The 16,429-nt window shown below is 34.0% G+C and overlaps 1 protein-coding gene across 2 annotated transcripts; it reads right to left on the reverse strand.

Annotated features, from left to right (window-relative positions):
* Positions 1-814: 814 nt before the first annotated feature.
* On the reverse strand, positions 815-7,917 carry LOC123196154 (BTB/POZ and TAZ domain-containing protein 3). Of its 2 annotated transcripts, none has more exons than XM_044610055.1 (7): positions 7,765-7,917; positions 7,557-7,658; positions 6,165-6,559; positions 5,770-5,900; positions 3,667-3,973; positions 2,052-2,365; positions 815-1,240 (listed from the first exon to the last, which is right to left on the reverse strand). In XM_044610055.1, the coding sequence occupies exons 3-7, from the start codon at positions 6,504-6,506 to the stop codon at positions 1,108-1,110; spliced, it is 1,227 nt and encodes a 408-aa protein (XP_044465990.1). In that variant the 5' UTR covers positions 6,507-6,559; positions 7,557-7,658; positions 7,765-7,917; the 3' UTR covers positions 815-1,107. The 2 variants fall into 2 exon arrangements, with proteins under 2 accessions (XP_044465990.1, XP_044465989.1); XM_044610054.1 differs by having other exon boundaries at positions 6,165-6,554; positions 7,765-7,916.
* Between the last annotated feature and the right edge of the window lie 8,512 nt (positions 7,918-16,429).

Consider the following 16,429-nt stretch of genomic DNA (forward strand, 5'->3'; position numbering starts at 1 on the left):
TTGATGGAAAATAGTTATTTGGCCTAAATATTATTGTAAACAATTAAGTTTGACCATCAAGTCGATAAATTTGAGAAGACTAACTCAGTTAGGACTAAACCCAAATTAAGTTAGTTCAATTTTAGTTCAACTCAAATTCATTTAAGACAAACTCGAGTCTCATTTTTTAAATTAAGTTGAACTCGAACTAAAAAGAGTTTAGTTTAATTTAACTCATAAGAAGGGTTAAATTTAAACCAAACTAGTTCAAACTCATTTCCTACTCAACTTGAACATGCAACAACTAACTCAAGATTGTCAAATCAAGATAAAACTTTAAATTTGGAGTCAAACCAAGAGGAGCTTGAATGTTTAAATTCACTTAATTTGACTATTTTATAAAAATAAGTTTAACCCTTTGACTCGAATTTGGATCACATTTAATCATAACAATGACAACAAAATTAATTATTATTGAAGAAATTATACACCTTGAGTCTCAAAATAGGAGATGCAAAGTATTGATTATCAAACATTCAAATGGTAATTTAAATAAAAATATTTTATGTAATTTTTTTCAAAACCACATGGATATTGATTGGTATGAAAGACATGCATGCATAAGTCATTCATTAATGAAAAGAAAAAGAAAATTGAACTATGAATTTCCATTATAAAACATACAATAACATAAATGAAAATTCACTTTTCATCATCACAAAATGGGCAATATCATTTTGGTGGGTGGGTGTCCACTAAATTACAAGTTCTCATAAAATTCACATTTTTTAAAATATTTTGTAAATGTTGGATCAACTAGGCATGAACCACACCATCAAACCAAAAAAATTTCATTTGTTACATTATAAATAAATATTTATTTATACAATATTGTTTTTCCGGTCTAACGGCCAATCCGATCGATCAGATTGGGAAAAACCCAGACCAGACCAGACCTTAAACATGAAAAAACTATTCATTAATATATCTTTGTTTTTTTTACAATTGTTAATACTTATTAATGTTATTATTATTTTAATGGAAAGTATTAAACACAGTTGGGGGGTGGGTGTTCAAATTCCAAACAAATAAAAGATGCTGAAATTTGAAGAGGTGATGAGATGTCTGTCATAATAAACCAGCATGCTTTGCAGAAAATGGCCCCAAAGCTTTCTTTGCTATTATTACTTTGCTTACCAACAATTTCCATTTGGCTTCATCTTTCTTGCTCTGCTGCTGCTGCACTTTTACTTTGAAGTGCCTGCAAAAATAAGAAAGGTTCAATGAACACTGATATACCCACTTTCAACATACAACAATTTCATTTCCTTCGTCAAGAATAACCATATTTTCAATTATATCCGCAATAAGTAGGGCGTGTTAAAAAATATCCATAAATCCAACCCAATAACTGGTCCAAAAAATGGGGCGATAGTTTGGCTATATTTGTAGAACGGTTAACCAAATCAAACGACTTTGAAGAAAATGAAGCTTAGAACTAGGAATGCCCTTTCTATCACCCAAATTGCTCATTCAAGAAGGAACGATCCTGCGCCAATGGTTGTTCATCATTTTAGATTAATTTTAGTTGGTTGAAGAAGTTTGGAGTTTGAAGCCATAATGGTCATTCCAAAACTTTGAATGACCATACTTCTTGATATTCAGTTAAAAAGTAGTTAACTGATAATTAGATCTAATTATCCGGTATCTTCAATTTGATTTAAAACTAGTTAATCTCTCAACTGGTTTGATTTTAGATTACTGATTCCTCCAACCCTAAGATCTAGTTCAGTTAAAAAAAAAAGAAGCCAAACCGGATTGGTTAACCGGTTTTGAATGTGTGTTGGAAAAACCAGAGTGCTATATGCACCATACCACAACCACATTATCAACCCACCTCTGTGATATCCACCATGGATGTGGATCCAAAAGAACTTGGAATCCTGGATCCATCAGGAGGCTAGCTGTTAAATTATAACGTTTTAATGCCCGTCTTAGTTTGGTTTGTGTTCTTTTTGTTTTATTTACCTGGTTCGGAACAGGCAAGTACAGGAATGGAAGTTATGTCTTACCTACATAGAGGGACCTTGCATAAATCAGGCTCATCACACATTCGAGAATGTAGTTCAAGCAGCTGCCACATGCGCTTGCAGTGAACACATCCACCAGGAACTCGAGTTTTGCAACTGGAAAAATGGCGGACTAAAGCTTCAAGCCCTTTACAAGCTGTAAAATTGCAGGGAACCTGGCTTCCTTTCAGCACTTTGTCACGGGGCCCAATTGTCCTACACCCATCTCCGCATATGTGAAGGAGGGCTTCCATTGCCTCATGAAGTTGCAAGTATACCTTTCTCTCTTCCATTTTTCTCAATCTTTCTTGTTTTCTCTGAAACCAAAATGAAACAAAGATTGGAGACAAGAGACATCAACATTTCAGAAATTCGATGACACCAGATTATCTGATTTGCTTAGTTATCATTAATGGAAACTTTTGAACTCAATTTGCAAGAAAAAGAATTAAGCATTTAACCTCAAAATGATATTGATTCCATATATAACAAAGTTCAAAGCCAGCAGTTATTGTAATAGGTAGTCCGATAAAAAAGGTCCACAAGCACTATGATTGTATTTGAAGTTGTATAACACTTGGAAGAAAGGGAACATATTTGAGCTTTCATGAGATACAACACATAAAATCACAGCTGAGAATGTAAAAACCAACAGAAACAGAATTCATTAGGATTCAACTAGAAAATGATTGAATTAATACCACAAAAACTAGTACAAAAACAGGGAGCACAGTCAAACAACAGTTTTAATTTCAAGCTGCAGAGAAAAGTAACTTTATGGCATTTCAACCAAGTAGACATTCCACTAAAAAGACTTTTAGTATTGGACTCAATTATTGTTTAAGATTCAAGCCTGGAGGAATTTGGGCACGATCCACATGTATTCCACTAAGAAGAAAATGCACTGTGCATTACAGAATGGTTCATGTGTAGCATCCATGGTGCCCAGTGCAGACATTTTCCCACCTATAGAATTACATGATTCCAGAAACAAAAGATAGATAAAGCACATTAAATCTGACAAACACGACCTTATCTAAAAGAATCTAAAGGCACCTGTATTTTTTATCAGATAATGGATGAAAAAGAAATAAAAGTTTGAAAGCATTCATAACAGACCAGAGTGTACAATCATTTGCACATTAACAGAATTGAGAAACAGCATGACTATGTGCACAGTATTTTGGAACAGTCAAAGAAAAAGTTTCAAATTTATCATATATCAAAGTATATATTCCACCATGAAACATGTCCTGACGGACTAATTAATACTAATCAATCATCAGGTTGGAGACTCTTTACACAATGGGCTCTGGATGTTGTCACACTGAGAAGCAAAGTGAACTGTGTTGCATCATGCGGACCTCCACCAGACATTCCTAGTAGCTAGTGCTAACGCTTTTACAGATTGCAATGACAGTACTCAATAATCAATGAGAAGGGTGATGTGTTTCACTATCAACTAAATAAAACAAAAGTTCCAACTAGCATGCACCGATAAAGAGAAACAAACACATCACGTCATCTCAGAAGATTTAGAATAGCCTAAATCCTGATGATTAACAAGACTAATAATTCAATATAAATTTAGACAAACTAAGAAAAGGAACTGACTTACAGAGTCTTCTTCAACCATAGACTCGACAAGCTCTTGTTCAAGGGCAGGATTAGCACGCTTCATGACTTTCCAACCTTCAGTTGAAGATACAGATTTGAAGTCCTGAACAACCATGCGAACACATATGAAGGAGAGCCTTGGTGCATCACAGTTCCTTGCTAACTGAAGCACATCTATTACATTTTCTTTGGTCAGCCAACCATGCTCCAGAATGTATACACAAACTCTTTTCAGTTGTGGAACCAAATAACAGTGTGATAAAACCAACAAAGGGAGAACAAACTTCTTCAACTCGTTTTCTTCATAGCTGCATTAAAAAATTGAAGGATGGATCAGTCTAACAAAATGAACACTTATTCCCAGTATTATAAAAAATGCAACCAAGAATTTAAGATCTGTCTTGTAAAACAATCACAGAAACCATGCAAGACTACCAATTTCACGTGTCGAAAGGTTCTTTTATCTATGTACTACTAATACGCATCATTTTTAAATATATATTGTACATTGAATTTCACGTGTCGAAAGGTTCCTTTATCACTGAATTTAGTTCTAGACTTCAGGTGCACCATTGAAAATCCTAGACATGGTGGTGATGTCTACTTAACTAGAAGTTCATCAACTTGGATGATTACAGTGATGACATTACACTAGGCTAAGTAGCATGTATACGGAAAAGCGGAAATGCTAAAACGGAAACATGGAAACATATTTGTTTAAAAATATAGAAAACGAAAATGTGGAAAAACATGTAAATATTAAAAAAAGAAAGATTTTTTACAAATACCATAATTTAATTCAAAAAATACAATAACTTTTATTATTTCTTTAAAAGTGTATAGGCTACCTTTGTAATTTTTTTTCCCTTTAATTTACGAGTGTGCAACATCCAAGAAATACTTACTAGAACTTGGCTTTTACTTCTGTAAGCCTGTGAACATGATAAACTGAAGCCACCATATAAAGTATAAACTAAAGCCTAGTGAAATTGTTTCCCCCGCTGTAAGCCTGTGAGCTGGCAAATATAATTTATAACCCATGAAACCTCACAACTGATCAGTAAAAAAAAAAAAAAAAAAAAATCCCAAAAACCCAACAGTTAATAACCATGTTATTTTCTTCTCTTTATAAGTTATTTTTCTTAAAATACAAGTGGATTTAGTGAGTGCAGGCACAACCGATCAGTATAAAAAAATCAATACTTCCAAAAACCCAACAGTTAATAAATGCAGGTGGATTCAGTGGGTGCAGCAACTGCAGCTTATTAGTAGGACATAACCACATACTGTAAAGGTCTTTAATGTTTCTCAGGCTTTGAATAAATTTCTACAGAGAATAAACAACAGGAAGGAGGATATAAATATCGGGAGGAACGGCGAAACAGATGGTAGGAAGGGAACTGTTAAGAGGAAGAAGGATGGAACAGATTTTAAGGAGGAGGCAACAGTTAGCAGGAAGAAGGATGGAACAGATAATGAGAATGAGGCAACCAATAATGGGAAGAAGGATGGAACAAATAGTAACAAGAAGGACAAAACGAAAGAGAAGAGATGAGGAGGTTCAGATGTCAGAATATTGAGAAGATGAGGAGAAATTAATATGAGAGTTAGGGTTTGAAATTGCTTACAAAGGTCTTATTGTGAAATCGATTTAAATCGATACAAAGAAGAAACGCACTTCCTTACATGAAAAGCATTTCGAACTTTTTACAAAACTCAAAAATGCCCCTGAAATGTTATGTAACAGTTTTAGGCGTTTCTGTTTTGAAATGTTTCGGAAACACGGAAACGCACCCCATAGTGCGTTCTTGTGCTTCCTAGACACTAGGAAGAACCAGTCCTGAAGACAGGTCAACTGGAGAATCAACTTCAACTTATAATGTATCCTAGCTAACAAGATTTTAAGTCAATAGATTAATGCACTAACTATATGACCCTCAGCAGAATTATTGTATTATAACATAGTTAATGGACTTCTAGAACAATTCAAAATAATTAAAAATAAATAAATAGAGGGGAAATTTCTTAATTTTAATTTGATATCAGAGATATCACTACTTATGTATTTATAAAATAACAATGGGCAAAGCGAATTTACACATACCTTGATGAATAGAGGAAACGAATGAATGCACAGACTGCTTCATTAGGGACACCAGGAATTTTAATATATCTCATACCATTTCTTACTTTTGCCAGTTGCAGAATATTTCCCAGGACTGGTGAGGCCATGCTCTGCACATGATAGTAGTTCTAACTTCAGCAACTGGTATACGATAAGTAGAAACAACTGGTCCCAAAGCCTCATTTATAAACAACTGCCAAAATGATGCACATACACCAATAACAAAAAACAAGCCAACACTGTATGAAGCCAAGGAAAAATCAATCTAACTTCCATATTTACTTATTTCAAGTGAAAATCCTTTAAAATAGCAGAGGGGAGAATGGCTAAAATTGCGGCAACTCTTATTTAGCATGAGCCATATTTCAACTCACCAGAATAATTGAATGAGCTGGAATACGTGATTTATCCTCTGTAATAATATAAACATCAGCACCATACCCTTCCTTGAAAAGATTGTCCCATGTATCTTTTGTTTCCTTGGGGACCAAACTACAATCTACAAATCTTTTGGGATATTTTGTTTTTGTACACGCTTTAACAGGGAGTGGAGGTGGTTTAGGAATACTACAGTTATAAGATACTGAAAGGATGGGAGCTTCTAGCACATGTAAAACTTCGGCTGTATTCCCCTCCTCCATGTGTATATCAGATGATCCACAAAAGGTTTCACCAGAGTATGAAATCCAGGGAGAAACAATATCTGGTGACGCCATCAACTACTAAGGTGTCTGTATAATCAAAATACAATCTGAACAGAAGATCTGCACTGAAAAACTGTGTTACACTAAATACAATCACAACGAAAAAGCTTCCTCTTATCATAAAAACATACAAGGAGTCATATGCCAAGAATTAATGTAAATGCATCAAATTTAAGAAAGTAAACTCAGAAACTATAACCGTCAAGGAATTGCAAAAACACTAATGCAATCATGCACGATAAGTCTAAAAGAAATCTCAACTTCAAACATAACATAAAAACTTCTTATAGAAGCAAAGTCAACCTATATCCATAAACAAGTAGAAAACTTAACACAATCAAACATGCTCAGAATAAATACCAACCTTAAGTAATCTAAGCCATTATAAATATATTCTACAAATACATCTGAACCTGCATCATAAAGTCAACTAACATTCATAAATAAGCAAGAATCTCACACAACCGAACAAGGTCATAATCAATACCAACTAAAAGTTGTCCAAAGCATGATCAAAATATTCATCAACTTCCATCATACTATCAAAGCATCTTCCCAGAAGCAAAGCCTACATATATTTATAAAAAAAGAAGAAACTTTACACAATAAAAAAAACAACAAACTGAATACCAACTTTTGTCATCCAATCCATTAAATATATAAGCCCGAAACAACTGCAAACTTGCTTCTTAACACAAGAACTACAACTTTTATTCATAAACAAACAAGAAACTTAACAGAACCAAACTTGAAAGGGACAAAAACAGTACCGACCTGCAAGTAATCCACTCATCAATTCATCGAAAACCCATTAATCAGAACCACAAACCCATAGGCGATATTAATTAAAAATTATAATATGAAATCGAACAACTGCCCAGTTCAGATACATGAATTTAAACATTAAAAAAAAAGCGCATACGCATGCAAAAGCCTTCAACTTCATTAATACGTATTAATTATATTCATCACATAACACGTGATTCATAACAACTGACCATGAAAAGTCTCAGATTATATAAAAATCAGCATAAAAAATAAAAATTAAAGGAATCAAATTACCTGTGAATAAAACGGCAAATGTTCGAATTACAAAAACAAAGTATAAATTCAAGAGTTGAAGAATCTATGGAGTTAATGAGCTAAGACTAAGAGCTGAACAACCTGAAACAGAAATTGAACAATGATTAAAAAAAACAGATTTTGATAAAATTTATCAGAGATTTTTGGTGGGATTTAATTGGAATTTTTTTATAAATAAAAGCATTACCTTGAATATAAAGAGTAATCAAGTGATTGGATAGAATGAAATTAATGGAGAATGGGGCGTACTTTTATAGAGAGGGGAGGAAAACGGTGGCGTTTTGAGGAATTGGCGGGTGGGAGTATGAACAGTGGAGGGAAGACAGGTCGGCGCCCGGTATAATTACGCTAACGTACTGGAATGGGCTTCGGTACAGTCGGTCATAATTTTTGTGAGATGAGACTAGACCAGAAGAGACGATATTTACAATATTATTATTTATTTTTAATATTATCTTGATTGGTTGGCGGAATAATAAAAAATATGAGGTATTATTAATTTTGTTATAATTTTAATTATATTAATAAATTTAGTATATTATATTATATTTTTATTTTTTTATTTTTTTATTATCAACCGTATCCATGATTATTTATAGACACTATTAATTCATATTTGTTAATCTTGAAGATAATATATTTTTATCATTTTTCAAATTAAATATATTTGGGAAGTTATCTAGAAATAATATAGATATTTAAAAGAAATACAATAATATAATATGAAAATACAAATTTGTTATAATTGATGATATGTCATTATTTAATTGGTTAATGTTAATAACTTTTAATTATATGATAATATGTCATTATTTGTGTATATAATACTATTTATATAAATATTGCTGAATTTAATTCAAGTTGTTTGAACTCAAATTTAATTTTAGATTGAATAAATTGAGTTTGAGTTAACGACTGGACTTGTGTGTGTAAACAAACTAAGTTCAAATTGATTCAATCACTCAAGTTTTGGCAACTTGGATTGAATCCAAAATTACTTTTGTTTTTGAACTAATTCAAACCCCGATTTGTCGATTTCGAATTAGGTTTTGTTTGAAATCTATTGTTTGTAGAAGTAGATTTAAGTTAAATTGGTTTGGATTTAGCTTGAATGAGTCCAAACTTAGGTTATGATAGTTTTAATTTAATTTCAGGCTAAGTTAATTCAAGTAGATATAGATATTTAAAAATTGTTGGTATATTCAACTTTTTCGAAGATTTCCATGATGATGATAAATTCACCTTTTCTTACTTCTTTTTTAGTGATTACTTTTTTTCATCTCTAATCATCTTTATTTTTATTTTTTATGATTTCTCCGATTCTCAACGTTAATTTAGATTAGATTAAAATTTTATTTTTGATTAAAAAAGTTACTCTGACATCAAACTCTATTAAAAATTAATTTTATTTTAAATTTAATATCAATTAACTTTAAATTTAATTTATTTTATAAAAATAAACCTAATTTTTATTTTATTGAATTCAGTAGTAAGGGTAATAATTAGTTTATCACGAGATGATAATACGGTAACTAACAACTAAAACGAAAAGCGAGAAAATGGTGACGTGGCGACAACCAAAAGTGGGGCCATCCCATACGTGCAAGAAAATCAGTGATGGAAGCCGATCAAGCAATGGGAGAGCAACACGTGGACAAGTTGATAGAAGAGAGAGCAAAAAGTAGGGCGGCTGGTTGATTGAGACCTATGAGTCATAAAATAAAGTACTAAAACGCAGGAAAGACAAAGCAAGGGGCGGTCGTTTTAGACTTAAAAAGGGGAAAAATATGTGATTGTTATGGTTAATGGGCCCACGTTTGAATCACCGGCCCACTACCTTTCTTATTTGTTATTTATTATTTTATTATGTAAAGGTGGCAAAGTCGTGAGTGCTTTTCTAGTCCCGTACCAGTTCCAGAGATTTCTCTTCTCATCCAAACTCTAAACAAATTTTCTTGGAATTTTTTTTTTGAATAATATTTTTGAATAGTATAGATAAAATATTTTAATAATAAAATATAGGTTTAAAACTTACTAAATTTTTAACTAGTTTGATTCAATAATATAATTGATTTCACTTTTGAAAAAGTGTCGAGATTTTTGTTCATAAAAAAAATCTTAAATTTTTTTTAAAACAGAGTAAGGTTAGATTCAGTTTAAGTTAAACCAAAAAAAAATTTAATTTGATATTTACTTAAATTTAAAAACATTAGTTCAAGGCTGATAAGTTAAGAATTAGATTCACTTAAAAAAAATTTTTTTTAATTTGTTTTTTTGAATTTAAGCCTATTTCAAATTAAACTTTGTTTGATTCAATGTAGAGTGAATCTAATCATAATTTATCAATAAGTACTATTATTGGGAGAATTTTTTTTTAATAAATTATAAAAAAAATTATACAAGTTTCATTTGTATCAGTAAATCAACACTTTTTTATCACTTAATGGACTCTTTTTAAAATATGTTTTTTGAAAATTTTAGGTTGTAAAAGAATTTTTGTTAGAATCTGCGTATTTAAAATATTAATAAGGCCAAAGGACTTATTTCCACCTAAGTTTTGATGTATTTTCAAAATTATATTTACAGGATTTAAAAAACTTAAAATTTTACTCATGAGTCAATTATCGTTAAAATTTTTTATTACAAATAGAGATAAAATTATTATTTTATTAATAATATTTAAAAAATTAAAATTTATTACATTTTCCTTTTTAATTTTCAAAAACTAACTTTACTATTGTCTAAAGTTTTTTAATTTTCGACCTAAGGTTTTTTTCTTCATCCCATTAACTATTGTCTTTGATGCCAACGACATCCTCTCTCCATTTTAAAACATTGGTCGATGCACAATGAAGCATGGAAACCTCCTATTTCCAAATCTCTTTATCTCCGATGAAGAGATTGATCTCATTGGTCAAGACGAAAAGACCAATCTCTTCATCTCTGAATAAGAGATCTAAAGAGGGGAGACGTCGACCAATGTTTTAGGGTAGAGAGGGGAGGTTGTCGATGCTGAAGATAGTGGTCGAGGGAGAGAAGAAAAAAACCTTTGGTTTGCGGGAGAGATGTGACATTTCAAAGTTAAAAAACTTTAAGTGGGGGTGAAATTGTTAATTTTTAAAATTTAGAGAGAAAAATATAATAAATTTTATTTTTTAAATATTATTAATAAAATAATGATTTTATCTCTACCTCTAATAAAAAATTTTAACAACAATTAGCTCAAGATTAAGACTTTAAATTTTTTAAATCCTATAAATATGATTTTAAAAACACACTAAACTAAACTTAGGGGGAAAATACTCCTCTCACTTTTTAATAAAATAAGTTAATAATTATCCACACAAATTTCAATAAATATTTCCTATCAATTTTACAAATAGTTTGGTAATCCTTTTGGGTCAAATTTAGGTTGGGCCATCACCATTTTCGGCCTAAATTGGGCTATGGAATCACCCAATTTCGTCTTTCTTAAGTATAAATTCATGAGAGAAGATATCCTTCTTTGTTTTTTTTAAGCAATTATATGTATATCTGTTTTTATTTATATAAATGAATATACATAAAATATATTATATAATTGAATATTATTTTATTTTTATTTAAAAATTATTTAATTAGTTGATAATACATAAATTTTATATATTTATTTATATATTTATTTATATATTTAAAATAAATATGAATAATTTTATTACTTTTCAAAGCACTGAGATTTATTAGAACCGTTAATTGAATGGGATAGATTTGAAACCTGACTGTCCTAGTCCAAAAGAAGGTCATAGATTAAACATAATTTGAACATCAGGCAGACATGAACAGTATTTTTGGCAGTGGAATTGGTTGGAGAATGTGCTTGGGGTCAAGAATTATGAGATTTTTATCGGCCAAACGACTATTTCCCACCCAAGGTTTGACGTTTTCTCAAATACCCACCCGTTAACTATGAAAACACCAAAAGCCCACCCATCAGTGGTTAACTTTGACAGTTTCCGTCAGAAAAAAGGGTAATATGGTAAATCTGGCTCTCCATTTTAAAATCAATATAAGCGTTTTTAAAAAAAAAAATTCCTGCAACATTTAATGCTGCACGGGACGCGTGCACACGCAACGCACGGATAGCTGACGCGTGGCGTTGTCATCTGAAAAGCAGAACGATTTTTCGACGATTTTTGGCGATTCAGGGTTTGCAAATCTTTGGTGGTTGACGTGGCAGTACGAAAAGAAGACACCTGGCGAAAAAGCAAATAATCGGGCACACAAAATTTGAATCAGCCGCCGAATACTGTGCGCTCGAAGGACGTGCCGCAGTCTGTATTAAATGCAGAATGATTATATTGAAATCAACGGTGGCAATTTTTGGGGCACAAATCGACGACTAGGGATTAGTCTAGGGAAAGTGAGCGAATGAACATGCGACACGTGAGGGGTCTTTGTGTCATTTCACACCAATTTGAAAAATGATTTTTCTCTTTCACCAACGAACGAGCGACACTTGTCCAGCCGACGTCAGATTTCAAATTTGAACAAAACCTTTGGCCTTCATTCTTTCGTTCAACATTCCATTCGCGTTAAGTCTTTCGTTTACCTTGTTTCATTGTGCTCCAGTGTGATCAACGGTGAACCTTTAACGGCGACGACAAAGACGACCACGACAAGACATCGTTCGACGTTACCAAGGGTGGACGAAGTAGTTTAGTACCAAAGAAGACGAGAAAGTACAACCTGTTTGCTGTTTTCGGCTACTGTGATCACCAACAGTTTCGACGACAAGTGTAGTGGCTTTTCGTGGTGAGTTAAACTGCAACGACGACGAAGTCTGCTCCAACTGAGGCCTTCAGAAAATATTTCCTGCCGTCCAGGTTTATTCTTTCGGATACCTTGTTTATCCTTGTTGTCGAGTACTGTAATAGTCTGTGTAATGTTAGGGTTAGCCTTATATGTATATTTTGGGTACTATTATAGTCTGTGTTATATTAGGGTTAGCATTATATGTATATTTTAGGGCAAGGCAAAAAAAAAAATTAACGTGGGGGTTTTGCATGTCCACTGTTGACGTAAGTTTCTGTGTATGACTTCTATTTTCGTGAGTTTTCAGTTCTATGTGAGTATTAGGAAGTTGAAGTTTGAAACAGGTTTTGGTTTTTCAGGGTATTGGGGTGTTGTAATGGTCTTTGTAATGTTAGGGTTATGCATTATACGTATATTTGAGTGGAAAAAAAAATTAACGTAGGGGTTTTGCATGTGTACTGTTAACATATTATTTAGGGTTGGGTTATATTTTGGTGAGCATTCAGTTATGTGTATGAGTATTAACTGCTTTTGTTGGGCTTGTGTATGAGCACTTTCGGTGGCGTTGAGTTCTGTGTATGGGTTATATGTTCAGTTTCTGTGTGTGAGTTAGGGGATGATCAGTTTCTATGAGGGAGTTAGGGCATGATCAGTTTCTGTTTTAAGTATTATGTATCAGTTTCTGTTTCATAATGATTAAACAATAAGGTAGGATACTTTCTGTCAAGTGCACACCCATTTGCATGCTGTTTTGAGTGATTCTGCATGAGTGATAGTCTTCTGTTTCTTTGCATACATGCTGATCAACAACAATGTTGCATACTGCCTTGTTTCTGTGCATGAGGAGTGTTGTTGTTGTGTCATTGGGTAAGTTGCATCATTGTTACATACGCTGGGAAACCCGAGAGTGCAGTGCTACTGGCGCGAAAGAGAAGGTTGCAAAAAACCTTAATTCTCTCTGGTCTAACAAGGCTGTGTAACAGTGTTGCAAGTTGCAACAATGATTAAACAATAAGGTAGGATACTTTCTGTCAAGTGCACACCCATTTGCATGCTGTTTTGAGTGATTCTGCATGAGTGATAGTCTTCTGTTTCTTTGCATACATGCTGATCAACAACAATGTTGCATACTGCCTTGTTTCTGTGCATGAGGAGTGTTGTTGTTGTGTCATTGGGTAAGTTGCATCATTGTTACATACGCTGGGAAACCCGAGAGTGCAGTGCTACTGGCGCGAAAGAGAAGGTTGCAAAAAACCTTAATTCTCTCTGGTCTAACAAGGCTGTGTAACAGTGTTGCAAGTTGCAACAATGATTAAACAATAAGGTAGGATACTTTCTGTCAAGTGCACACCCATTTGCATGCTGTTTTGAGTGATTCTGCATGAGTGATAGTCTTCTGTTTCTTTGCATACATGCTGATCAACAACAATGTTGCATACTGCCTTGTTTCTGTGCATGAGGAGTGTTGTTGTTGTGTCATTGGGTAAGTTGCATCATTGTTACATACGCTGGGATACTGTGTTTTTCTGTGCCTTCAGTCTCAAATTAATTGTTATTCTTTTAACTAATTCTGTGTTTTGTTAGGATGAGTTCTACAAAGTTGTTCACTATTAAATTTGAAGCTTGTGGCATACCATCTGAAATAAGAAATATTGATCCAAAAGAGTATAGCTTAATTGTGTTCATCAAGGATGTTAAGCAATGTATTGCAAATGAAAATGAGGAGGTGCAACTTTATCCAGGTGAGCAGATAAAAGTTGAAGCAAGATCAGCTAATGGAGAGGGTAATTACATCATTGCCAGTGATGAGGACATGATGTTTGTCTTTGAAGAGTATAGAAAAGTAGGTCAGCAAATTATTCAGATGTATGTTGAATTTATTCCAGTACAGAGCAGATCTCCTCGACCTCTACTACCTTCACACAGTCAACCCAACACCGAACCAACAGAACGTAACTCACCCAACACCCAACCAACAGAGCCTAACTCACCCAACACCCAACCAATAGAAAGTTCTGATGAGGGAGAAGAATTTACCCAGCATGATGATGACTTTCATTGGAGTGATGCATCACATGAAGATGAGACTATTAGTCATGCCGAAGTTGAAATCAGGTCTGAATCTGTTGAGGATGATGATGAGACACGAGGACTTAATTATAAATCTGACAATAGTGATGGGGAAAGTGATGAGGGAGAAGATGATGGTGCTACCAGATTAGCTAGACATATGAAGGGAAAGGCTTTTAAGAAAGGTGCAGATGGGAAGATTTATTTTGAGGTTGGACATGTTTTTGACAGTGTTGAACATTTCAGGGGTGTGCTGAAAGATTACACGGTTGATCGTGGGTTTGCTACAAAAAAGATATACAATGAGAAGAGAAGAATAAAGGTTGTGTGTAGATCAGAAGGCTGCCCATTCCATCTCTATGCAGCTCTGATGGTAGATGGTCAATCCTACCAAATACGTCAGTACGAGCATATGCACACATGCCTCAGGGTTAATGATAACCCAGCTGCGAGTGCATCATGGGTAGCTGAGAAATTTGGCAGGTTTATAAGGTCACAAGAAGGCAGTAGCATTAAGCCTCTAGCTTCTCAGTTGGAGCAGGAGCATTTTTTAAAGATAAATCATAGAAAATTGTATAGGGCTAAGAAAATTGCCACTGGTTTGACAGCAAAGGAGCATGCAGAGTCGTATAACTGGCTGTTTAAATATTGTCATATTGTGTTGATGACCAATGCAGGATCAAAAGCTGCCCTAAAGGTAATTAGGGATGAAATTCCCTCGACACCGCGTTTTCATCGCTTTTTTCTAAGTTTTGCTGCACAGAAGAAAGGCTTTTTAGAGGGTTGTCGTCGTTTTATAGGGGTTGATGGATGCCATCTAAAGGGGCATTTTGGGGGAGTCCTGCTGTCTGCTGTAGCGATTGATGCGAACAGTGGGATATTCCCATTGGCAATCTGTGTTTGTGAAGTAGAAAACAATGATAGTTGGGGTTACTTTCTGGGGATGTTGAAAGAATTCATGGGTGATGTCTTGCCTATCACTTTCATGAGTGATAGGCAAAAGGGAATAATACATGCCTTGCAAACTCAGTGGCCTAATGCAAAGAGTAGATTTTGTGCAAGACATGTATATGCGAATTTCAGGAAAACTTTCCCTGGGGTACATCTTCGAAATCTGTTTTGGGCTATTTCTAGAGCATCAAATAAAGTGGATTTTCATGAGGCATTAAATAAAATGAAGGCAGTGGATGAAACTGCTTACAAATGGGTAATTGACAATGAGCCAGATCAATGGTCTAGATTTGGCTTTGACACTGAAGCCAAATCTGACCATATCACAAATAATATGTCTGAAACATTTAATAGTTGGCTTGGAGAAGGTCGGGAGCTGCCTATTCTCAGTTTGTTGGAGTTGTATCGAAGAAGAATAATGAAGAGACTTTATAGTAGGCTGAAGGCAGGGACTGAATGGGTCACTCCATTGCCCCCACTTGTTGTTAAAAAATTGAACAAAAGTATTGAGACAGCTCGAAATGTCTCTATTTCATATGCTGGACTGCAAGAGTTCGAGGTGATTGATATGAATGGTATTCCAAGCAGAACATACACCTTGAATTTGGACAAAAGAATCTGTGATTGTGGGATGTGGCAGCTGTCTGGGATTCCCTGCCAACATGCAATCTGCTCAATATTGCACATGAACTTCCCTACCATTGATAAGTTTGTAGATGACAGGTTGCAAATTTCAGCATATATGAGAACATATGCTGAAATTATTCATCCTATTCCAGACAAGAGAACCTGGCCAGAGGAATGTGAAGATAAGCTGCAGCCACCTGTTAGGCATGGCAAAGCTGGCAGGCCCAGAAAGGCTAGGAGGAAAGACCCCACTGAAGAGAGAAAGAGAAAACCTGTGTCTACACTTAGGTGTAGTCACTGCCATGAATTGGGGCACAACAAAAGGTCCTGCCAATACAATCCAAACAATGCAGGAAGACCCAAAAAAAAGGTATTGCTTCTGTTTATATGTTAGCATTCTGTTTGCTACTGTT

This window comes from Mangifera indica, chromosome 14, assembly GCF_011075055.1.
Source record: "Mangifera indica cultivar Alphonso chromosome 14, CATAS_Mindica_2.1, whole genome shotgun sequence".
Classification (NCBI taxonomy): domain Eukaryota; kingdom Viridiplantae; phylum Streptophyta; class Magnoliopsida; order Sapindales; family Anacardiaceae; genus Mangifera; species Mangifera indica.

What these genes read in the sequence shown, in the direction of transcription:
- LOC123196154 (XM_044610055.1), bottom strand. Translation starts at nt 6,506, where the DNA reads ATGGCGTCACCAGATATTGTTTCTCCCTGGATTTCATACTCTGGTGAA. An exon ending in CAGCTCATTCAATTATTCTG is followed by an intron (nt 5,901 to 6,164) that starts GTGAGTTGAAAT and finishes TATCATGTGCAG; the next exon opens with AGCATGGCCTCACCAGTCCT. An exon ending in CGTTTCCTCTATTCATCAAG is followed by an intron (nt 3,974 to 5,769) that starts GTATGTGTAAAT and finishes TTTTTAATGCAG; the next exon opens with CTATGAAGAAAACGAGTTGA.